General features: G+C 42.2%; 1 protein-coding gene across 1 annotated transcript in view; it reads right to left on the bottom strand.

Annotated features, from left to right (window-relative positions):
- LOC147029603 (calcitonin gene-related peptide type 1 receptor-like) overlaps window positions 1-26,672 on the bottom strand; it is a 378,533-nt gene that overhangs the window by 106,524 nt on the left and 245,337 nt on the right. Inside the window, exons 4-5 of the mRNA XM_085872782.1 lie at window positions 23,587-23,749; window positions 19,241-19,351 (exon numbers count right to left, since the gene is read on the bottom strand). Coding sequence (XP_085728908.1) covers window positions 19,241-19,351; window positions 23,587-23,749 — 274 coding nt within the window. The remainder of the gene's footprint in view (window positions 1-19,240; window positions 19,352-23,586; window positions 23,750-26,672) is intronic.

Genomic DNA, 26,672 nt, shown 5'->3' with positions numbered 1-26,672 from the left:
GACAGAAGGGTAGCTGCAAGAGTGAAGGCGAAAGTATATAAGACGGTAGTGAGACCAGCTATGTTGTATGGTTTGGAGGCGGTGGCACTAACAAAAAGACAGAAAGCGGAGCTGGAGGTGGCAGAGTTAAAGATGTTGCGATTCTCGTTGGGAGTGGCGAGGATGGACAGGATAAGGAATGAGTATATTTGAGGGACAGCGCAGGTAGGACGGTTTGGAGACAAAGTGAGAGAGGCGAGATTGAGATGGTTTGGACATGTGCACAGGAGGGAAGCGGAGTATATCGGGAGAAGGATGTTGAAGATGGAGCCGCCAGGCAGGAGGAGAAGAGGAAGGCCAAAGAAGAGGTTCATGGATGCGGTGAGGGCGGACATGCGGGTGGTTGGAGTGTCAATGGAAGATGTGGAGGACAGAGCGAAATGGAGACGGTTGATCCGCTGTGGCGACCCCTCACAGAGCAAGCCGAAAGAGGAAGAAGATATATATATATATATATATATATATATATATATATATATATATATATATATATATATATATATATATATATATATATATATATATATATATATATATATACATATATACATTTGTTCACCAGAAAAAAAAAGTATCAAAAATTCTGACCTCGTTTGGTTGTTTTATTTGAGATTTCATCCCTCTATGTTTTTACATTTATAATATATTTTTTTCCTTGTTTCTGTTATTAGGGTACCCTGTGAGTACAGGGTACCCTATTGTTTTTCTTCTGTTTATTATTACGCATTATACATTATTATTATTATTTTTCCGCCGGCATTTTGCACCCTTCTTCACTTTAAAAATCATTTTCTCTGGGACGCTAAGTCCGATCGACACGAAGTTTTCACCATAGTATGTATCTTTTTTGATAGCACACTCGCGTTATAATTATGACGTCATTGGTCACGTGGTGCGGGCGCCATCTTGAAAAAACCGAAAAACTTTGGACCTCTGTATCTCTGAAACTTTCTAGGGTAAAAATGTTTTTGCTTCATAAATTTTACAAAGCTCGCTCTGGGGAACACGTGTGATTTTTCTTGACATCAGAAGTGAAGCGATACACCGGTGAAAATTCGTCAAGTAGAACGCCATATAGGAAAAATCTGAAAAATTCTGAGCGTCATCTACACCAAAATTCATCATCAAAAATGTTTTTTTTGACGTCATCGATGACGTAATTCGGCCGCCATCTTGTTTTTTAGTGTTTTTTTTAAATAATCTTCTTCTCCAGAAGGGCTGGACAGATTAAGGCGAAACTTTACAGGTACATTCCCCCTGAGGTCCTCTTTCAAGTTTGTTAAGTTGTTGTTGATACGTCACATGGTTTGGCGGCCATCTTGAAAAAACTCTAAAACCTTCAAACATCTTCTTCTCCAGAAGCGCTGGTCCAATGAAGGCGAGATTTCAGAACTATATTCGTGACATGTATGCGATGCAAGTTTGTTAATTTCAAAGTGATAGGTCACATGGTTTGGCCGCCATGTTGGATTTAAGAAAAATATTAAATAATGTTTTCTCTGGTATTCCAGAAGCCATCGAAGCGAAAATTTGCAAGTACCTTCCTCCCTCAAGTCTGCATACATGGTAAAAAATTTTTACCTCAGAAGTCACATGGTTTGGCGGCCATCTTGGATGGAAAAATAGACCTTATCCGATTTACACGAAACTTCACACACTTGTTCGGGTCGACGATGGAAAGCAGAATTTAAATTTATGATATCATAGGTCACAAGGTTCGGCAGCCATCTTGGATTGAAAATGAATAAATTTTAAAAATCTTCTTCTCCAGAAGGGCAAGATAGATTAAGACGAAACTTCACACATATATTCCCCATGAGGTCCTTTCTCAAATTTGTTAATTTGTTCTTGATCGGTCACATGGTTTGGCGGCCATCTTGAAACACCCGAAAACCTTCAAACATCTTCTTCTCCAGAAGCGTTGGCCCAATGAAGGGGAGATTTCAGAACTATATTCGGGACAGGAAGGCAATATAAGTTTGTTAATTTCGAATTGATAAGTCACATGGTTTGGCCGCCATCTTGGATTTAAGAAAAATATTAAATAATGTTTTCTCTGGAACCGCTTAACCTAACGAATCGAAAGTTTGTAATTATCATCTACCGTTGTGTATACACGCGTGGTAAAAATTATGATGTCACACGTCACATGGTTTGGCGGCCATCTTGGATAGAAAAACGCACCTTTACCGATTAACACGAAACTTCATAAACGTGTTCCAACACCCAGTTGGAAGCAGAATTTAAATTTATGATATCATAGGTCACAAGGTTCGGCAGCCATCTTGGATTGAAAATGAATAAATTTTAAAAATCTTCTTCTCCAGAAGGGCAAGACAGATGAAGACGAAACTTCACACATATATTCCCCATGAGGTCCTTTCTCAAGTTTGTTAATTTGTTCTTGATCGGTCACATGGTTTGGCGGCCATCTTGAAAAAACCCGAAAACCTTCAAACATCTTCTTCTCCAGAAGCGCTGGTCGGATGAAGGGGAGATTTCAGAACTATATTCGGGACACGTAGGCGATATAAGTTTGTTAATTTCGAATTGATACGTTAGACGGTTTGGCCGCCATCTTGGATTTAAGAAAAATATTAAATAATGTTTTCTCTGGAACCGCTGAACCAAACGAATCGAAAATTTCTAATTATCATCTACCATCGTGTATGCACGCATGGTAAAAATTATGACATCACACGTCACATGGTTTGGCGGCCATCTTGGATAGAAAAACGCACCTTTACCGATTAACACGAAACTTTACAAACGTGTTCCAATAACCAGTTGGAAGCAGAATCTAAACTTGTGATGTCATAGGTCACATGGTTCGTCAGCCATCTTGGATTGAAAATGAATAAATTTTAAAAATCTTCTTCTCCAGAAAGGCAAGACAGATTAAGCCGAAACTTCACACATATATTCCCCATCAGGTCCTTTCTCAAGTTTGTTAATTTGTTCTTGATTGGTCACATGGTTTGGCGGCCATCTTGAATTTACCTTAAAACCTTCAAACATCTTCTTCTCCAGAACACCTGATCTGATCAAGGGGAAACTTCACACCCCTATTGCACATGAGTAGGGAATACAAGTTTGTTAATTTCTAATTGATAGGTCACATGGTTTGGCAGCCATGTTGAATTTAAGAAAAATATTAAATAATGTTTTCTCTGGAACTGCTTAACCTATCGAAGCGAAAATTTGCGTCTGTCATCCTCCATGATATCTGCATACATGGTAAAAATTATGAGGTCACAAGTCACATGGTTTGGCCGCCATCTTAGATTGAAAGATAAATATGAATTCATGTTTACTCTGGAACCACTACTTCTATATATGCGAAACTTCATATTTATAATTTAGGCTACATGTGAAACAAAAGTTTAAAATTTCAACCTGATCGGTCGTGTGGTTTGGCAGCCAGAATTATTTAATTATTTGAATCTGGAAGCCAGTAATAACGAAATTGAATGCTTTGTGCTGCCCGGTTCGTAACTCGTCTGTTCCGCTCCCTCTCGAAGCAGGCCTGTGTTTGTATCACTATTAAATAATGTTTTCTCTGGCAACGCTTATCCTTTCAATGCGAAAATTGCGACTATGATTTAAGTCTCACGTTGAGTCAAAGGCGGACGCGGACTGGGTACCCGGTCATCACTGCCAGCAGTTATAAAGTGGCAGTTCTAGTTTTTATTTTTATTTTATTTTTTAATTTAAGGAGGAATATATAAAATTGTTTTAAAGAAAGCAAAATACTGTCCACATATACAGATTAGTGAGATAATAATCAGACATCGGTGCGTATCACCCACCGAGTTAAATATTGTTGCGGTTCTGCAAAAGTGAAACTCCTCTGAGGCAATGGCACCCAACATATAGCGATCCTAAGACCGTTATCTCCTTAGTATTTGTTTAGTTTGCCCTTTCCATATGTCTAGTGGGTAAATGGGACAATATGCGTTGTATCGGGATTTTATTTAGGTTTTCACTCCTTTATTCCTTAATTCATTTTATCTCTTTACTTTCATTTCTCTGATACACAAACCATGCAAGCACACACGCAGATTGGCAATGACACCAGGAGTATCGTGAGGACACAGCTGAAGCTCATTTGCATAGGTGCACAATTTTCCATTCAAACGGCGCGCCATAATCCAACTGACGCCTCAAGTCAGACCCTTTTTATGCTCACGGCCAAGCTACAGCACTCGCCATAACCATTCCAAATGCCTTCTAAAAATCCGAACGACAACCTATGTCCGATGCCTTCACCACAAATGCTACAACCATGATGACCTACCCCAACCTCATCACCACAATTTCCTCACATTTACTGTAGATGCCTCAACGCTTTCCTCACCTCCCTATTACTGCCACATTTGCCCTCAACCCCCATGGATGCTCACCACAGTTTCTAAGGGTGCCAGAGGAAGAAAGGCATTAAGAGCCGGGGTGGTTCGGCATGTAACTAGAAGCGCAAATGTGTGCTGGGAGTTCATTCAAGGATGTGTGGGTGGTGGGGGGGGGGGGGCTCCGGGGTTTCCCTAAATAACTACGCTTGAATGGAGTCCAGCACATTTTCAGGGCCGGGGAGCACTCCTGAAGACCCTCGACCAATGTTGAATACGGAGCTCCATCCCTTAGCCGGGCTCAAAGGCAACTGAAGCCATTTTCGATTATGGAGCCTGGCGGGGCGTGGCTATAGCGCAGGGCGACTGCTATGTGCCAAAGGGGGAGGTCAGGAACTCCTGTAGGGTCGTTTGATCCGAGTTTTAGCTCCTTCCTTGCTCAGGCTCAAAAAAGGAGCAATTCAGCTCTCTCTCTCTCTCTCTCTCTCTCTCTCTCTCTCTCTCTCTCTCTCTCTCTCTCTCTCTCTCTCTCTCTCTCTCTCTCTCTCTCTCTCTCCCTCTCCCCCTTTCTTTCATCCAGGCTCCATGAGGCGGTCATCCAGGATCTCTCCTCCGTCCAGTGTCTGAGTGAAATCTCTTCATTGCCATCGCAACCGAGCAGAGAGGGCAGCCAAGTGAGGTGAGAGGGGTGGAGCGAGCTATTGCCAGGATGGGCAGGGATAACGCCCGGGTCATCGGTGCTCAGTTTTGGCTGCATTCACCAGCCATTATTCACACTTACAGACCTCTCGCACATCTCCGTTACGTCTTTCTCTCATGCATCTCTTTCTCCCATCTATGTCCCATCGACTGAGGACACACAAGCAAAGAGAGCATGAATGATTTGCACCTCTCACACCTTCCTCTTACATCACGCCGCATGATACTCTGCACTGCATTTGCACTTCCTACTCCCATACTGTAGACACCCTCAGTTTTCCTCCCTCCTCCTCCTTCCTAAGTGATCCTTCCTAAGGTTGTGCCGGTCCGTCGACCACGCCAGGTACAACGAGAAAATGTTATGCTTTATGAACACACACGCACACGCACACATACATACACACCGGATGTCGACAGATTGGAGTCATTGTGATTACCGACAATAGTATGTCTTGTGTGCAACCCAAAAACCTTGATTATCTTTCACCCTTATTTTTGGGTAATTTCAACAAACAAATTTAAAAAAAACATGGCATTGTAGATGTTTCAAGGAGACCTGCATAAACATTAATCTTTATGAACAGCTGCGTGACGGGTGGAAAAAATTTGGCTCGGTAATTTTGAAAATGCGTTCATTTGGCAAACGGTTCGGAAATCGGGTGTTATCAATATTTTGCTTTGAAACTCCCAAAGAGCAACATATAACCTTTGTAAAGCACAACCGATTTATTTAAATAACCAATTACTTTAGAAACAATGACAAGGACAAAGGAAAACGTGATCGTTCGTATGCTGCTGAGGTTAAAAGTTAAAACCTCCATTAGATCGAGGAGGGAACAATGCCAACACGGTGCCCAGAACCAAGCATGGGTAGCCTGGTGTTGGCTCAGTGGTTAGGGTGGTGGCTTGGGGTCCTAGGGTCCTGAGTTCAAGCCCCGTCGGCCGCTGAATTAATACACCAGGGAGTTGACTCAGCCTGTTGTCATCCTTCCGAGGTCGGCGAAATGAGTACCAGTTCCAGTGTGTGTACTGGTAGAGGGGCACTGCATCAGCGACACAGTCGCGCTTCAAGAAATGATAGCTACACCGGCAGCTAAGCTGCCATACGACCACCACCACCACCACCACCAAGCATGCAGGCATGCACACATTCAACAGAGTCCCTTTACAAATCCAAATCTACTCCCATGTAGCACGTCCGTGTAGACTGTATACGTACCTCTACCTTGTGTAGCAACTGCCGACTGCACATCCCGATTGGGAGACGAACTGGACCACTATCGAATGTTGAGTGCTCGGCAAGTGGCTTGAGCACTCAAGCAAGCAGTCCAATGAAATGGTTGATAAGGAACGGCTGCCTTGGCAAGCGATAACAAGCTGATTGTAATGGGACATGCGGAACATTGCTGATTTCTCAACATTATCACATTTCACTCCAGATTTCTAGTTATTTAATCCATGTGATGTGATCCTCAAAACTCAAATTATATTTCGATTGCATACTTTAACTAGAGGGGGAGCACTCGGGACAGTGCAAAACCTCCGCCGCCAATACTGCTGGGTCACTCAAGTGAACCTCATATCTTATTCATAAAATATGATGTCAACAGTTACTGACAGTTATAGTTATTTTCTCCATTTCTTTGGCGGGGGGGGGGGGGTTGGAAATCACTTAAAACATGTAGAAATGCAACAAAAAAAATCGAAATTTTTTTGAAAAAAAAGTTGCAAAAAATTTTTCTCTAACAACTTTTTTTTTTGGGGGGGGGGGGGTTGGAAATCACTTAAAACATGTAGAAATGCAAAAAAAAAAATTTTTCTCTAACAATTTTTTTTTGGGGGGGGGGACAAAGTCCAAAATCTAATGGCATGATCCTTGGACCATACCTACCCCCCCCCACCAAGTTTCATCGAAATACGTGGAGGAGTTTTTCCGTAATACTGTTCACAAACAAGCAAACAAACAAACAAGCAGTCATAGACTGGTACTGACGAAATCGTCAACTTGAGCTCTGACCTTGTCTAATAAAAGCTGTCTCTCGAGAAGGTAGCGACGCAAACCAGAAGTTTCTACGATGATTCTGTACCAAACCATCAAAAATCGAATGTTTTGGATGTTTGACCTCACTGTGACCTTGACCTTTGACCGATTTTGACCAAAACCTAATCAGCACTCGCCATCACCCTCCTGAATGGTGTTGGCTCAGTGTTGGCTCAATTACACATGGTGTAATTTGACATTGGTAGCTTCTTCCGTTCTCGAGTTATCTGTACCAAACCATCAAAAATCCAATATTTGACCTCACTGTGACCTTGACCTTTGACCGATTTTGACCAAAATCTAATCAGCACTAGCCACCACCCTCCTGAATCACGTGGTGTAATTTGACATTGGTAGCTTCTTCCGTTCTCGAGTTATCGTGCCTATAAACAAACAAACAAACAGAAACGGAAGTCATCAATATACTTACGAAATCTTTAGATTTTGTAAGTAACAAACAAACAGAAAGGGGTGAAAACAGTAACCTCCGATCTTCGATGGCGGAGGCAAATTAGTCCGTGAGAGTAGATTGTGTAAAATCACATCTTGTAATAAATGCATCAAATCGCTGCAAGCTCCTAATTTGAAACGATAACATTGACAAAAGTGATGCATACAGCGATTCAGAGGTATTTCGATGAGGCTTTCGATGAAATCGCTGAAGAAAGTGGGGGAAAAAAAACATTTTGAATGCTTTTTCGTGAATAAACCATTGTGGCCTGTTCCAACTCAAGGCGTTGAGCAGGGCCAAACAAAATGGCGAATGAACAACCCAGCGAGGTAACCAGGATGCGCCTTAAGACACCATCGAGTGTGAGGTGTCGGGGGATGCGCATGATACGGGCCACAATAAAATAATGCCATTAATTATCTTCAAAAGGGGTGTTTTAATTAACCCAAACACCCAATTTTCACCCATGCACTCTCTTGGAGTTCCCTTGGTATGCATGCAAAGTTTCATTCTGCATGGTGTCATGGTTTTTTTTTTTGTTTTTTTTTGTATACATTGTCGAGGCTCGTATGAGAGCTAACACACGATGCACAATAAGGGGGGGGCAGGAGACAAAAGGGGTGGGAGAGGGAAGGACAAAAGAGTGGGGAACAGACATTTGATCTGTGGAAGGGAAAAGGATGGGGCGGGGAACACGGAGGTAAACAAGATGGACACTACAGGTACTTTCAGGACCTCACAAAACAGGGAACTTTCGGTTTCGGGCAGGAAGGCAAGGTATTTGAAGGAGGAAGGTTTGGGGTGGATTAACGGGGGTGGAAAAGATCGTGGTTCGGGATGGGGTAAGATAAGAGGTGGTGGTGAATAGCTGTTTTGAAGTCCTGGGGGGAAGAATGGGATTGAAGAGAGTGTGGGAGTTCATTCCAAAGGCGGGAAAAAAGAGGAATGAAAGAAATAACGTCAGCAGTGATTCTTAATATTAGTATTTTCAGCAGAAGGTGGTTGTTGGCGGACCTTGAGCGCTCTGCGGATATATGGTGCGGACATATGTTAGACAGAGCGGAGGGGGGAGAGGACAGGAGAGGAGATGGTAGAAGACAGAAAGACCACCGACCTGCCTGCATTGAGTGAGTGAGAGGCCCGAAGACACAGCCTCACCGCAGGAGATCCCAATAATCCCAAATGCCTTGGTTTCCACAGCGTGAAGCCAAGAAAGGTGAGAGGCAGGAGCACCAGTGCAAAGGGAGAGCAGTACTCCATCAGACTGCGGACAAAATCTTTGTATGTGGTCAGGAGCTCAGGTGGGCCGAGGAAGGACTTTGCACGACAGATGATTCCCAGTCGGCGACTGGCTTTGGAGACCCGGTTGGAAATGTGGCTTTCCCAGGAACGATAATGGCAGATAATGTAGACCCAGAAGCTTGAATGAAAGGACTTCTTCCAGTGGATTGTTGAAAAAGTAGATTGGGGTTTTCCAAACAGTCCTGTCGGAGATACCTTGTGAGAGTGTGAGATTTGTCAGGTTCCACGCGTGGACCAGTTTGTAATTTTATCCAGATCTGCAAAGAGTGAAAAGCTGCTGCTTGCCGGTCTGAGGGATGGTAGATGGTACGGCAGAGGGTGGAGTCATCAGCAATGATATAAAGAGGATTTTCCAGAGAGTCGGAGAGACATTTTTTTTTGGAGAGCTTGTCGAGGCTCGTATGAGAGCTAATACGCAACGCACAGCAATGGGAGGCATAAGACAAGAAGAGAGGGGGTGAGAAGGACAAAACAGTGGGGGACAGAAAATTTAGATCTGTGGAAGGGAGAGGGATGGGCAGGGTACACATAATAAACAAGATGGACACTACAGGGACTTTCAGAAAGGAAAGCAGGGAATTTGAAGGAGTTGGATTTGGGGTGGATTAGCAGGGTGAGAAAAGATCATGGTTTTGGATGGGGAAGACAAGAGATGGTGGTGAACAGCTGTTTTGAAGGCCTGGAGGGAAGAATGGGATTGAACAGAGTGAGGGAGTTTATTCCAAAGGTGGGAAAAATGAGGAATGAAAGAGTGAAGGTGAGCAGTGATTCGTGATTTTGGTAGTTTTACCAGAAGGTGGTTGTTGGCGGACCTTGAGCGCCCTGCGGAAATATGATGGGGACAAATCGCAGAAACAGCATGGGGGGAGAGACCGGATAGGAGACGGTAGAAGACAGAAAAACCACCGACCTGCCTGCGGTGAGAGAGTGAGAGGCCCAAAGACTCAGCCTCGTTGCGGGAGATGCCAATGATCCGAAATGCCTTGGTTTCCACAGTGTGAAGCCGAGAAAGGTGGGAGGCAGGAGCACCAGCCCAGAGGGGAGAGCAGTACTCCATGAGGCTGTGGAGGAAAGCTTTGCACGTGGTCAGGAGCTCAGGTGGGCTGAGGAAGGACTTTGCACGACGGAGGATTCCCAGTCGGCGACTGGCTTTGGAGGCCAGGTTAAAAATGTGGCTTTCCCAGGAAAGATCATCGCAGATAGTGAGACCCAGAAGCTTGAAAGAAAGGACTTCTTCCAGAGGATTGTTGAGAAATTGTATGGGGGGGGGGGGTCCAAGCGGTGTTTTCGGAGAGATGTAGTGAGAGTGTGAGATTCGTCCGGATTGAAAGACATGTTCCACGTGTTGGACCAGTTTGTGATTTTACCCAGATCTGCAGTGAGCGAAGAAGCTGCTGCTTGCCGGTCTGAGGGACGACAGATGATATGGCAGAGGGTGGAGTCATCACAAAAGTGATAAGGAGGATTTTCCAATAGAATCGGAGAGATCGTTGATGAAAACCAGAAAAAGAACAAGGCCCAGAACGCTGCATTGAGGAACTCCAGCCTGGACAGGAAGAGGGGATGCGGGAACTTCATTTCAGGCCACACGTTGGCTACAACGGGAGAGGAAGTCTGCGAGCCATGAGTGGAGATGGCCTTGGATGCCATAGGAAGAGAGTTTGGTGAGCAGGGCAGGGTGCCAGACTGTGTCAATAACACACGATTTGTCTAGGGATATGGCTCTGATTTCCTGTCTGGCAATGAGGACCTCCATCCATTGTTGGGAGAGCAGAAGCAGAATATCCAGGGTAGAGTGACCTGGTCTGAAACCAAATTGATGACCGGAAATCAAGCCATTGAAGAAGCAGATGGATTTAATTCTGAAGCGATGATGGATTCCATAACCTTGCTGATGATTGGGAGAAGGCTGATTGGACTGTAATTGCAGGGATCTGGTTTTGCGCCTTTTTATGCAGGGCAGTAATGTTTGCTGATTTCCAAGCACAAGGCAGACGACCTTGAGAAAATGAGAGGGTGAGTCAAACAGAGAGAGGGTGAGCAAGAGCAGAGGAGCAGGTTTTTAGGACACAGGGGCTGACGCCATCTGGTCCGGTTGCAAAATCTGAGTCAAGGTTTGACAGCAAGCTCTCCACCTTGTCAGGAGAAAAGGACACAGAGTCCAGGGACAGTTGGTTGTGACTGGGTAAGGTGGGTTGAGAAAGTTATGGGTTGATGACACAAGATTTAGCTGCAAACACCGAGTTTAGGCATTCAGCTTTTTCACGTGCAATATCAGCAGTGGGGCCATTTGAGGTAAGGGAGGGGATGGAGGGGGAACATACACCAGAAACAGATTTGATTAGACATCACCAAGATTTGGAGGAGGGAGAGAGGTTTGAGAGTTCAGACTTGAGCTTAGAAGGATGTTGTTTTCTGGCTCTCCTGAGGGTAGATACTTGTTCCGAGCTTTATAGAAGGAACTGAGATTACCCTCAGTTTGGGTTGCTTTCTATGAGGAAAAGGCAAGTTCTTTCAGGGTAACTGCCTCACCATAAGCTTCAGTGAACCAAGGGCGTGAGGCAGGGTGGGACAAGTGAAGACGAGAGGGGATAAATCTGTGCATGAGGGAGAGAAAGTTTCTTTGAAAGAATTCCCAGGATGAGTTGATGTTGGAGAAAGTAGAGATAGGAGACCAGTCTATAAGTTTGATGGCTGCTTGGAAACCCTGCCAGTCGGCTTGAGTGAAATGCCAGACTCGACATTACTGAGGTGGTTCTCTGATAACAGCCAGAGAGAGGTCCACTTTGACAAGCACGTGGTCAGAAGAACCGATCGGAGCAGAGGTAGTACAGCAGATATTTGACGGAAATTTGTCAAAATCAGATCCAGAAGAGATGGAGTACCATTGGTTGAGATCTGGGTTGGGAAATTGACCAATTGAGTCAGCCCCAATGAGTGTCAGCTTTTGCTGAAGTGCCATGACAGGTGAGAGAGGTACCCACACCTAGCCAACTGGCATGATGACAATTGAAGTTGCCACATAAGAGGAAGAGAGAGTTTGGATGAGAAGATAGAAGTTGGTCCACGTTTTCGGATGGTGAGGTATAGATGGAGTCATCACTGTAAGGTGGACGGTACAGTACATATTTAAACATGTGGTGGGAGTGGAGGGGAAGCTGTAGCCAGAGGTATTCCTGGGGGTGTGGGGGAGTGGGGGCAGTGCATGGAGAGTGAGGAATCGAGTCTTTGATGAAGAGAGCAACTCCTTCACCAGGATGAGGCTCAAGTCTGTTACACCGCAGGAGGGAGTAGCCAGGGAGAGCTACTTGGGAGTCAGACACGTCTTGGGGGAGGAAAGTTTCTGTTCGGCAGATTATGTCTGGTTTGTCAGTGACAACCTGTATGGACAGATCTGAAAGGTTTGAGCGAAGGCCCCGGATATTTGAGCTCCACACTGTTAATGAAGAGGGAGTGGAGGAGGCTTTGGGTGCAGGGGATGGTAGGGGAGTGGGAGGGGAGGACAAGGGAGGACGGGGGGGAGGTAAGGAGAGTTGTTGAAAGAGTGTGGGGGATTGCAGAATAGCTTGGGGAGGAGGCCGAATGAGGAGGAGAAAAGGATATGTGGTGCTGGGGGAGAGTGGTGGCAAGAGAGTGGCAGAAGGCAGTTGAGGATTTGAGGAGGTGGAGTGAAGAGATGGAGGTGAGAGGGCAGTGGAAGGAGGCAGCTTTGTGGATGAGAGGAGGGGGCAACTTTGAGAAGGATGAGTGAGGGGGATGAATGGTGGGAGAAAGGTGAGGAGGGAGTTTTTGAGAAAGGAGAGAGGGAGGCTTGGAGGGAGAAGAGTGGGATGCTTGCTTTGAGAGTGAGAGTGAGGGGTGAGGAGGGTGAGTTGGCACTGAATTGGAAAAAAAGAATGGTTGATGGAAATCGAACATCCATCGCAAACTGGGGTTTTTGAAAGTTTTAGGTCAGAGATACGATTGAACACGTTTCTTGATGGATCTAATGAAGGCGAATTCAGAGAATGGAGAGAAGAAACCCTGTAACAGTTGGATTTTTTCGGCAAGGTATGAAGGAAAGGTCGAATTGAGAGCAGTCTGTTTAAATAGCAGAAGAGTCGTGCATTATGGTACAGTCATGAGTACCACACGTGTGAAAGAGGATGATGAAGCATTATAAGAGATCGTTTTTAGTATTATTATTATTATTATTATTATTATTATTGTTTGAGAGAGTTTTCATCAGATGAGGTCATGGAAAGGTTGAAGAAAAAATGGTGAGGTGAATGGTGAATTTGGATCGGTGAACGCAGGGGTGTAAACAGATCACGTGGTTTCGGGAGAAACACGTGGCTTTGGGAGGTGTATGGGCAAAAGTGAATTTAATTATTTATTTTAAATAAGGATTGCAAAACATTCGGAAAAGAGAAGGTTGAAGTAAAATCGTGGAGGTGTGTGGTGAATTTGGAACGGTAAATGCAGAGTGAAGCTGCTGGGTCGATGAAACATATGAGGAAGAGGGTGGAGAGACACGTGGTTACAGGAGGTGTACAGATCGAAAGGATACAAGGAAGATTATTAATTTTTGATGTATATTTGTGGAATAGGTAAGATTCGGGAATGGAAGGTTGTAGGAAGAAATCGTGAAGGTAATGGCGAGAGTGGGTCAGCTCAAGTCGAATAAAGATGGTGTGCCGGCAGAAGAAGGAAGAAGGAAGAAGAAGAAGAAGAAGAAGAAGAAGAAGAAGAAGAAGATGATGATGATGATGAAGATGATGTGGGAGAATGAGGATCAGGACTCGTGGATATGCAAGGAGAATGGTATTTTTATTTTCTTTGGATTTAAGACAAGAAACGGAGTGTTTAGAGGGAGGGATGGGGGCATTGGGAAAGTGGGGAAAATAGGAATTTCAGGTAACAGGGAGAGAATACAAATAAAAACGATCATATACCTTGAGGGGAAGGATGGGTAGGCCTCAAGGAACCAGGTTCGACAAGATCGACGAAAACTCACAAAATAGCACAATTTTTGAAACAAAACCGAACTTTGAACACACCGAAACATGGTGAGAAAATAGAGTTAAAACGGGACAAATAACGTCCAGAAACTTAGCTTTGAGAAAGTCAGCATAGAACCCTGAGAGACCCTGCAATCCCTCCAAACCCAGAACCGGATGTCAACTCGGTGATGAAAACCAGAAAAAGAACAGGGCTCAGAACGCTACCCTTGAGGAACTCCAGTCTGGACAGGAAGAGGGGATGAGAGAATTCCATTTAGGGCCACACATTGACTGTGACAGGAGAGGAAGTCTGCGAGCCATGAGTGGAGATGGCTTCGATACCATAGGAAGAGAGTTTGGTGAGCAGGACTGGGTGCCAGACCTTGGCAAAAGCACGCAATATGTCGAGGGATATGGCTCTTATTTCATGTCTTGTATTGAATACCTCCATCCATTGTTGGAAAGAAGAAGTAGCGTATCCAGCGTTGAGTGATCTGGTCTGAAACCAAATTGATGATCGGAAATCAAGCCATTGGAGAAGAGGAAGGATTTAATGTCTGAAGCGATGATGGATTCCATAACCAAGCTGATGATTGGGAGAAGGCTGATTGGTCTGTAGTTGCAGGGATCTGTTTTTGCACCTTTTTATGTAGAGTGGTAATGTTTGCTGATTTCCAAGAAGATGGCAGATGACCTTGAGAAAATGAGGGTGAATCAAACAGAGAGAGGGTGAGCAAGAGCAGAGGAGCAGGTTTTTAGGACACGTGGGCTGATGCCGTCCAGACCGATTGCAGAATCAGAGTTGAGGTTTGACAGCAAATTCTCCACTTTGTCAGAAAAAATGGACACAGAGTCCAGGTCCAGCTAGGTGCAACTGGGTAGGGTGGGTGCAGAAAGAGATGGATTTTGGACCCAAGATTTAGATGCAAACACCGAGTTTAGACATTCAGGCTTTTCACGTGTGGCGTCAGCATTGAGGCCATTTGAGGTAAGGGAGGGGTTGGAGGGGGGAACATAAACCAGAAACAGAGTTGATTCGATGCCACCAGGATTTGGAGGAGGGAGAGCGATTTGAGAGTTCAGACTTGAGGTTGGAAAGATGTTTTCTGGCTCTCCTGAGGTTAGGCACACACTTGTTCTGAGCTTCATGGAAGGAACTGAGGTAACCCTCAATTAGGTTTGCTTTCCATGAGGCAAAGGCAAGTTGTTTCAGGACAACTGCCTCGTCACAAGTTTCAGTGAAACGTGGGCGGAAGGAAGGGAAGGACAATTGAAGACGAGAGGGGAAAAATCTGTGCACCAGAGAGGGAGCAAGTTTCTTTGAAAGAATTCCGAAGATGAGTTGATGTTGGAGAAAGTAGTGATGGGAGACCAGTCTGGAAGATTGATGGCTGCTTGGAGATCCTGCCAGTCAGCCTGAGTGAAATGCCAGACTTGACGGTGCTGAGGTGGTTCTCTAATAACAGCCAGAGAGAGGTCTATTTTGACAAGCGTGTGGTCAGAAAAAACCAATTGGGTCAGAGGAAGAACAGCAGATGTTTTCAGGGAAATTTGTCCAAATCAGATCTTGAAGAGGTGGAGTACCATTGGTTGAGAACCGGTTCAGGAAGTTGACCGATTGAGTCGGTCCCAATGAGCAATTTTTGGTCTTGGAGTTGGAGAGGAAACACACACACACACACACGGTGAGTCAAAAGTAGCACCCGATTTCTGTTTTTTCGGCTGTCAGATTCTTTCTGGGAAGTCATCTTGTTAATAATTGTCTTGTAGATAATTAATTTTCTTTATTTATTTTTGATTTTGGTGGTCACATGAGGCATGTTTTAAGTTTATGGCACAATTAACAGACACGATTGTGTCTACTGGGCTGCGAATAACGCAAGAGTGAGTTGAGAAGGAGGTAAATTTACCTGGAGTGACAGTTTGGGCAGCCATATCTCCATTAGGGATAATTGGACCCTTTTTCTTTGAGGGATGTCACTGCAGAAATTTACCTGGATATGCTGCAAACCTTCTTTTGGCCCAGGGTACAAGATCAGGACTGTTATTTCCAGCATGATGGAGCTCCACCTCATTATGGACGTTATGTTCGTCAGTGGCTTGATGAAAACTTTCCCAGAAAGTGGATCGGCCGCAGCGGTCCGATGGAGTGGCCGGCACGCTCCCCAGACCTTACACCTCCAGATTTCTTTATTTGGGGGCTCATGAAAGACCTTGTTTATCGTGAAAAGCCTTGTACCATTCAGGATTGAAGGCTCAAATCACTGCAAAGTTTGAGGAAATTGATATCGAACTCTGCAGACGTGTGTGCTGCTCTGTACCTTCTTGGCTGCAATTGTGCATCGATCACGAGGGAGGGCACTTTGAAAATTGCAAGTAAAACAGCTTGTACAGTTCCGTAATAATTTGTTCTTGAATAAATAGTTAGATATAATAAACATGTCATTCATTTATTTCTACCTTCTTGTACACTGTAATACAAATTGCAAACAAACAATCAACTGACAGAAATCGGGTGCTACTTCTGACTCACCGTGTGTGTGTGTGTGTGTGTGTGTGTGTGTGTGTGTGTGTGTGTGTGTGTGTGTGTGTGTGTGTGTGTGTGTGTGTGTGTGTGTGTGTGTGTGTGTGTGTATATGTATATATGTGTATATATACATATATATATACATATATATATATATATATATATATATATATATATATATATATATATATATATATATATAATATAGACCGGGCGTAGTGGCGTGCGCCTGTAATCCGGCGACTCGGAGGCTTGGGTTGGAGGATCGCTTGAAGACGGGAGCTCTGCACTGGGCCGCGCTATGAGAGGGTGTAGGGCAGCCCGGAATCATGGCGAAACCCAATCCTTATCCCTGTGTCGTCAGAGGCGACCAGGGTTGCGTCAGGAAGGGCATCCGGCGTAAAACCTGTGCCAAATCAGTATGCGGATCATAACGGATGATCCGCTGTGGCGACCTAACGGGAGCAGCCGAAAGACGAACAACAACATATATATATATATATATATATATATATATATATATATATATATATACATATATATATATATATATATATATATATATATATATATATATATATATATATATATATATATCTTCTTCTTCTTCTTTCGGCTGCTCCCGTTAGGGGTCGCCACAGCGGATCATCCGTATGATCCGCATCGTGATTTGGCACATGTTTTACGCCGGATGCCCTTCCTGACGCAACCCTGGTCGCCTATATATATATATATATATATATATATATATATATATATATATATATATATATATATATTAGTGTAACAGTGGTTCATTGCTCCAGTTTCCTGGCCCAAACCTCACTTGGCGTTTTAATCATGATCGCAGAAGTCAGTTGAGTTGGCAGTTCAGGGTGGAGTCTGATCCTTTTATTTCCATTACCTTTCGCATTGGACCAATTGAACCAACCAAGCTTTACGGTATTTAAGCACCACCATCCCAAATCAATCAGGCCGAGTAAGTTGATAGCTAGTACTGACCGTGAGTGTGACCAATTTCTGTGACCAATTACCCCATAAGCATGTTGTGAATTGACCACCTAAAGAGAACTACAATATTCAGAATTCACCTGAGACAGTCTGGTTCATTAAAAAAAGGTGAAACATGTATGATAGGTCCCTGACCAGAGAGAGAAGTTAAACTCCACAGCAGGAGAATCATTCTGTGGCCAGATGGAGAAGTTTGACTCCATGGCAGGGCAAATCTTCCATGGCCAGAGAGGGAAGTGAAGCACAGCCTTCTCCCATGAAGCAGTGTCTTCTTCCATCAGATCACTTGTATCTGCCTTTTATCAATTCTGGCTTGGGCACCCTTCCCTCCCCCTGCCATTGGTGGTGATCAGCCTGATTGGTGGGGTGACTCGACCAAAGTGGCACATCACAAGCTCAATGGTTGCTCCACAAGTTCTCCGAGGTGATTTTACTGCCTTTTGATAACTGTTTGATGGTTCCTTTTTATTTTCACACCAGCATCATGCTGCAAGATCTTGCAAGGGCTTCAAAAGAGAGACATTTAGACAGATAACAGAGGATAAAGACATCAAAGAAATGGGTTGTAAAGAATGATGGCTTGATACACAAATGGGATGCAGGGAAGACAAACATCGATCGTTGATGCAACACACATCTCCTATTACAAGTGAATTACCTCACAACTTATGCAAACCATGTACTATGAAATAACTGATGCTATATTAGTAGTCATTAACCACTAGGAGTCATTTCGACAACAATATGTATTTGAATAAATATTCATTATTGTGACTGACTATTGTGAGTATCTTGCTTTCTGAAATTTTTTAAACTAATACGAGAGGTGTTTGAAACGTTTCAAAGCCACCTTTAGTTTGGAACTTGAAACGATGCATCGATCTTGGTCAATATATTAGTATATCGATAATAAAATGAATGTCCTAACTTCTGCTGTTTTTCTTTTCAGCAGTTTTATTTGAAGCATATATGGTAAGTGATCTTGATTTTTAAAAAATACATTGATCTTCATAAAAAAAGGACAAAACAGAAGCTCGATTTGTCATCAAATACCTGCATAAAAGTTTAAATCTGATGGCATTTCAGGAGGATTTGCTGTGAAACTTTGGGTTGGGTTTCTCCATCATAAGCCACATCATAGAAAAAGTAATCTGATTTTATAAGTGATAGAGACAGCATTGAAGATATCCTCTATGCAAGTTTATTTGTGCCTGAAAATGTTGTTGTTGTTTATGATGTGGCGATGAAGGACCAATCAAATCATTTTCGTATATCAACTGAAACAGTTCATGACATTGTGACGACATGCTTGGAATGAATAAGATTTGAGCAGGATGGGTCCCAGAGTTTCTCAATGCAGATTGGACACCTGTTTGGGTCAACATTATGAAATCAACCCAGACAGCTTTTTCTCTCCAGATTTTATTATTATCTTGATCTAAGGCTCATAGTGGAGCATAAACATACGTATATCAAATGTGGGGAAATCACATTAGTGGACACCAATGTACTTCCATGGGGGACATTTTCATTAGAACAAATATCATATTGCAAATCAGCCATTGTAAAAACATGCAGATAAAGGGCAAATAAGTTTTTTAAAAGGCTCATAACTTTTTAAGCACCCACCCGAAGAACAAAAGCAAGACCACAGTGAATAAAAATAATTTGTACTATGTGTGGGACACCAAAGAGCAGACTTGGTGTCAGATGACTTTTGTCCATGACCAATGAACTTCCTCAGGTCAACTTGATGAGAAAAAATAATTTATGTCTGAGGCAATCATCAGCCTCAGAAAAGGATACATATTCGACACACACACAAACACACACATTTCTCACCCATTGGATCAAAATCTGGGAAATAGTTGGGGCATTTCTGTACAGCCACGTTGTTTGCCTCCATATCTTCCCAGCACAGCCAGCCATCCCATGTTCGGTTACAGTGTGGTTCTGTGCCAGACAGGTACTCAAAGGATTGTGATGGTCTACTTTTCTATAAATACCATTCAACCCATTACAATGATACAACCCACACCATTGTATGAACAACAAATTATGTTGTGGAAAAAAAACAATAATGCATTTTAATTTGACCTAAAATATGAAGTTTCAATTAGCTTTAAAATATAATTGTTATGACTGGTTTTGAAAGATACATTCTCAAGTACCCTACTCAGGTGTGAAGATTTCTGAATGTCGTGGACAAGGTGTGAACACGAAGCTTGATTATAATGAGTAAAGGTTCAATTTGAGGCATCTTTAATGAAGTGATGCATACAGAAAGGCAGAAGTAATAGTTACAATAGTAGTCAGTATTTTGGTAGCTGCCTTGATCTTTTATTATCCACAATTTATTTTTTTAATGTTGTTCACTTGTTTCAGATTTTTGAATATTGCTTGGAAGACAAAATAAGTGTTTTCTTGATTTCACGACTGAGTCGTCCAACAGAAGCAACAAGATAATGTATGTTGTGTTATTATTTGTTAAAGACCTTATTTTATATGAAGATCCAAAGTTATTATTTTGCATCAATTGGACAAACGTGTGAGTTTTATATGTGATAGTTGCTTCCCCTAAACCTGAATAAAAATTGTGTAATTTGTGTAATCTCATAAGAATAAATATCATATTTTTTGGACCAACAATTCCTTTAATAATAACAACAACAACAAATGTTTACTGCAGACCACTTGTAATGTCAAATGTAAGGTTGACTGCTGAGCCTTAATTTTAATGCATAACCATGTGTATGTCAACTCAAACGATCCTTAAGGCTCCCCGAATACATTTATAGTCGAAAATCATTGCATACTTTTTGATTAAAAAAGCCAAGGAATCCAGGATTCTTCTTATCATGTCCAACTTCCTTGTTATTTGGCATTATATTTCAAGTGTACTTCCTAAATTGGATGAAAATTCTTCTGAAAACTTCTGCGAGTGCGCTCTCGACCAAATCTGCTGACTCTGATGGTCTCTACACTCCACCAGATGTCCTGCCAGCATTTTATCCTGAATGCCATTCTATTTTTTTGATGGTCAGAATTTGTGGTGAGCCATATATGGTATAAGTTAGGTCACCTGATGAAATTGGGTTTTTTAGACTTTAGCAAACATCAAGAAGATGAATGTTTAGAGCTGCAGCAAAAATTCACCTGGGAGTACAACACAACATCCATCCATCCATTGGGACCACACTCTGTGCAGAGTGTTGGTGCTGCTTTAGCAGTCTCCTTGGCTATCGGGCACAATCCTGGACGTGTCGCCGCTCTGACACAGTATACCAGCATGCTGGCACTCATTTTGCCGATCTCGGAAGGATGACAGGTTAACTTAACCCCACCTGGTATTAATTCAACAGCTGAGTGTGGTTTGAACTCAGGACCCTTGGATCCCAAGCCCACCACCCTAACCATTAAGCCAACACCAGGCATAACATGACCCCAACCATGACCCAGTCACCCCAACTTCCAAGCTAACACCAGGAGAAACGCGAACAGACAATTAAATTGCATACGGATGCAATAATGGGCCAAATGGCCTCATGTCCCTGTTTGAGGTCATGTAAGATTGTGCAATGTTCACTGACACTCGGTGTAGTCCCATGGTGACTGTGGAACCTTTGTATGTAATTTCCACTCTGCATATGGAACCCTTTGTAAGCCAAGCTCCACCCCTCTCCCCACCGATCGGCCAGAGCACCGTTATTTCTTGTTGCATCATAGCAATTTTTTGCAAAATATTTAATTAATAATTGCAATTTTTTATTGTGATGTTGACCTGACTCATGTTATAATAATGTGATGGAGCAAATATCAGGGCAATTGGACCTGGGGAATGGAATTGTGTGTGTGTGTATATATATATATATATATATATATATATATATATATATATATATATATATATATATATATATATATATATATATATATATATATATATATATATATATCAAAGAAAAGGCTTCACACAGAAACAACTCGCTCACATGTAAATATTCACAACATCACTTACAACATGAGTTAAAGGTCAACTGGGACTTTAAATAAATCTAGGGTGTCTTATCTCATGATATATTATGAGTGAGCAGTACGAGTTAAATTTATCTTTTTGTCCATTTTGTGTTGTGATATGATTCTGAATAATTGACCAATAGCTGAATTCATGGCCCTTTGCTCTGGATAACCTACAGGATGAGTCATAAGTCCCAAGACGCGGTTTTAGCTGCTTGTACAATATTTGTTTATACCATGTATTTACACTTTTCTTTTTTTTTCCTTTTTTTTCAGATAATACAAATAATAGATTAAACCAAGATGGCAGATACCAATCCATTTACAATGGTTGAGTGGCTGGTAGCAGTGGTTCTGTTCTGTTTGTGCATATGACAGCTTGGCTGCCGAGTCAATATCATTTATATCTTGGAAGCGTGGCTGTGCCACTGATGCTGTGCCCCTGTACCAGTACAATGGTACTCATTTCACTGACCTTTGAAGGATGACAGGCTGGGTCAACCCCACCTGGTGTTAATTCAGCAGACAATGGGGCTCAAACTCAGGACCCTAGGATCCAAAGCCAGTCACCCCAACTTCCAAGCTAACACCAGGAGAAACGCGAACAAGACAATTAAATTGCATACGGATGCACTCAATGTCGAAGAAGGGATCCTGTTATTTTTATTTTTACTCCTATACTTATGTATTACTGTTTTTACTGGAAAATGTTATTACTCCTGGGGCTTACAGCTCACCCTTGCAGATGGGGTAAACAAATCTTGTATGAGCAGCTAAAACAGTTACCTGGGACTTATGGCTGACCCTGTAGATCAGAAAAGGGATATTTTGAGTTGTGTGCACTGTTTTTGTTGTTACCAACTTAACAATTGATGGTAACTTCTTTCTTTTTGGCTATTGATTTCTGTGGGTATTAGATTGAGTGACCCCACCTTATTGGTCCATCATCATCATCTTCATTAATATCACTGATTATTTTACATGTGCTTTGTGATGATGCATTTTTTTAATGAGAAAAGCAATTGCAGACAGAAGATGTGATGCAAAATATTGGTGAGTTAGCACCCTGAAAGCCAAAAATAGTCTTTGATCAAGTAATTTACAAATGGAGGAAGATACTGAAATGTAAATAGAGAATCTTGGATGGTTTAGATCTGGGAAGAAATGTTTCGTGGGTTACCGGATGCAATGATAAGGTTTATAGGACTGGTTACAATAGAATAACAAAAACATGGTAGGTGGAAAAATGTTTACATTATGAAATGGAAAGGCACTGTGCTTCCCCATACTCCTGAGAATGATGATTCCACCGGAAATGTTATCTTATTGGACACTTACAGAGAGGAATTGTGTAGTACAAACAATATAAATGGCAACTCACTGATTTTCAGTGTTGAGTAAATCTGTTAAGAGGTAAAGGGGCTTTATATGCCATTTCCAAGAAGCTTTGGCAAATAGCATCATGTAGCAGACATCACCAAAGGAATAGTAAATGTACAGGAAGATAATTTAACATCCTGTTTGAAATTCACTACATCAATCCTTTTCTGAATTAACATAAACTGATAATTCAATCAGAGAATTGCACAATTATTGTATTTGATTCCTGATTATGTACATCTTGAAAGAAGCCCACATGTTGAAATCGAAGGACAATTTGGAAAGAATGAGTAATTGTGAAGAAATAGAAATGCCAATAAGTGGTTTGTCCTGTTATGCTCTCTGATGTTGTGAATCACTTCGAAATGTTGAAAAGACTCCCTGTGATAATTTAATTTGAGTTTTGAACAAGTGGAGAAACTTTGTATTGATAATAATAATCAAAATTAATCCTACTATTAATTTGCAATTGGTCAGTGGATTTGACACCAACACAAATTTTTATTATGGACCCAAGGCATCAAAAAGCAGCAAATATCGAACAGACAATTTCAAATGGATCTCATTGCCACCATTAGAGCATTTAAATTGCATCACATGCGGCAATAAACGTGAATTGGTGCTCCCAGCTTGCCGGCTCGATGACAGAAGACGCCACACGCATTTTGGTCGCCTACATCCCTACTCCATTTAAAATCCAGTGCGGGCATGGGCAACTTGCTAATAATAATAATAATCATTATCATCATGATAATATAATCATAGTATTATTCCCATCATAATTTCCTCACCTTTTTTGTTGTATGGCAGGTCCCTGTTAATTTTAAGATAGCACTTGTACTGTGCTTTGGCTATCTTTGGTTGAGCATGCTTTTCTTCCATTGTAAGCTCAGATTGTTCCACATCCACTTTCTGCATGCTTTCATTCGCCGCTCTTCCCATAAAAGCGCAGTGCTGAGAGCAGGAACACTTCTTGTAAATTTTTAAGCAAGGCAGACAGTTACAGTGCAACGTTTTATATGTCAAGCAAGTGTAATGCTGCTTGAAAATCAGTGCCGATAGGATGGTGTCTCCATCAGCAGATGCGCAAGCACATTCTGGCCTGCATGTAAATTGGCTATCCCTTGGTGCACAGCTGATGAATGTGCAGTGAGGATGTAAACACTGCTATTCTGATGTGAAATCAGCTTATGCCAAGGAGCTCTAATTGTGCAGTCAGTGTTTTGTACACACTGCTAATTAAACTAACTGTCAGGAGAAATTTGTGCTGCCCCTATTTTTGGATTTAATAAATAGAAGCAGGATAATGATTATTACAAAATTTTGAGTTATGCATCTGCTTTTTGTTTAAGTGGTATAATTTTGCAAGTTTTATTTTTTTTTTGTTCTACATTGCTCTGTGGCATAAACATTGCACATTAATCTAAATAACATTGCATTCAAATTATGCTGGCCTTAATCAAGCCAATCCTTAAACAAATCAAAAAGCCTGGTGTTGGTTTAATGGTTAAGGTGGCTGGCTTATGATCTTAGGGTCTTGAGTTTGAGCCCCTGTCGGCCATTTAATTAACACCAGGTGGGATTGACTGAGCCAGTCATCCTAATGAGATCAGCGAATCGAGTGTACTGGTAATTGAGGGCACTGCATCAGCAGTACAGACACACCCTCAGAGGATGATGGATCCAGCAGCCATAGGCTGCACACGATAGCTATCGGTCTGCACACGACTAAGGACAATGCCCCATATAAATTGGCCAACCACGTGGTCCATTTCAGTTTAGCAATGGCTATATGGCATTATTTAGCACCAAATTGATTTGCTCACACCATCAGGATATTTGAAGGGAGGATGACTCAGGTTCAGGCTGCCACTGCTTCACTGTACAATGTTCATTGCAGTTTAATTTGTATGTCAATGGGAAAGTATCATTAAAATGGACACTTTACTGAGAGATTTAAATGAAGTCCCCCAAAGATTTTAACCTCTTGTGTGGATCTTTATCTTGTCACCTTTGCTGGAAATAACCACTTTCAAAAGCAAATTCTCTCCATGCAGAATGACCTGAATATAGCAATCCACCATCAATTTCAATCCATACCGTTTTGGAACAGGCTTCATGCCAGTACCAGTAATATAAGATCCCCAAGACCACTGATCCACACAGCTTAAACTGTGGCGTCAAAAGCAACACATGACATGGGCAACGCAACATCCAAACTGGTGGGCGATACATTGACAGCATGTTATTTTAATCGACATATTAATATTCCACTTCGACTTCAATGATGGATATGTGAGAAACTGGAGATTGTAGCTTTGGGAGGGATTTGCTCATTGAGCCATTAGGCAGCATGATTGGTTTGGTTAAGACACCATAATGGTATGAATGCATTTTGCCTAAAGAACCGAACTTGCCATTATTGAGAAGGGTTCCATGACTTGAGTGACAATGTATCCACAGAGATAAAATCATTATGCCAGTAGTCATCCCCTTGGTCTGAAAGCAAGGGACCCTATTATATATTTATGGATGAGAATGCCCATTTACACCATGAACTTGTTTTCAAACTTGTACCCCAGGACTAGTAAGGTCGCTCACATGGATTGGTTTACATAACCTCCATACGAATATTTGATTGAACATGCTTGAAATGTATCCTCGGGAGTTAGAAGCCACCATGTTCAAATCTAATCAAAGGACTGGTTGCATTTGTGTTCTCCAAGTTTGCTTGCAGTCTCTTTATCAACTCGAAGTGGCCCTGGTCAAAGAATAGCACAATGTCCCACAGCGAAAGCTGTATTTCCTGATGTGATCCTTGAGACGGCATTTGCATGCTTGGATTGGTGATCATAAACGTTATTGAAGCCATTTCCATCAATGTGAGCTTGTCTGTAATTATTTGTAAATTGCCATCACTGCCAATTTGCATACCAATTTGAGACACAGCCATGTTATTTTCACACAACTTAAAATTGGCTTTCACTGGCATCTTTGTTGATGGGATGTGCAGATTAATGCACTGGTCCTTGTTAACTATAATGATGCTATAAAAGCAATGTAAGCCACAGCACTTTTGTTGTTTAATTTGTTGTAAAGAGTATATAATATACATACACATATACATCTATATTACACATATATACACACTGTATTGGCATGTTTTGGACTGTTTGAGTTTTACATTTTGAGAACTTTTTGTACATCTGTTGATTGCATAGTATACCTCAAAGGTAAACTGAAACACCAAAGCAGTGACAGTGACAGGGGTTTTAGCCGAGTGGTAGTGGGGCAGTAATGGACTCTCCGCTGAGCTAACCATGGTTTATAGTTTAATGGCGATATATGATATGCTTGTTTTTGTCGAGGTCCGTGCTTTCCTCCAGTTCAATTTCAAGACAATAACAATATTTCTTTTACAGGATCTAAGGCCTGTTGTGGAGCTGCCACACACACACATACACCTTTCACGTGTGGGCATACAAACAAATACACAAGACAACGCTGTACTGTTAGACAGAAAAAAATCCACAGCTTGGGGGAAGTGCCAGCAATTTCCGGGGCACTCTGGGTACTAGCGTGCCACAACAATGGTGTCACCTTTATCACCGCACTTTAAGCAGGGCATTTCCTCAGGAGGAATTTCCTCCTTCCAATAGATGTTACAAAACAATGTGTTAATAGTGCAGAATAGGAATCAAAGGACTAAACAGCATGTTTTGTACTTTCACTTGCATGTGTTGTTGTTGTTCACTTGTTCACATCTTGACTACTGTAATCATGCAGTTTGAACCCGTTGATCTGGTGTTGCTATTCTGCGAGCACGACTGCTCATATTTTACTTCCATGCATAATTGTTTTGTACAAATGATGATAA

The sequence above is a fragment of the Eptatretus burgeri genome, chromosome 3 (assembly GCF_056783735.1).
Source record: "Eptatretus burgeri isolate ZD-2024b chromosome 3, Ebu_testis_v1, whole genome shotgun sequence".
In the NCBI taxonomy this organism is placed as follows: Eukaryota; Metazoa; Chordata; class Myxini; order Myxiniformes; family Myxinidae; genus Eptatretus; species Eptatretus burgeri.
This window is presented reverse-complemented; position numbering and strand designations above follow the sequence as displayed.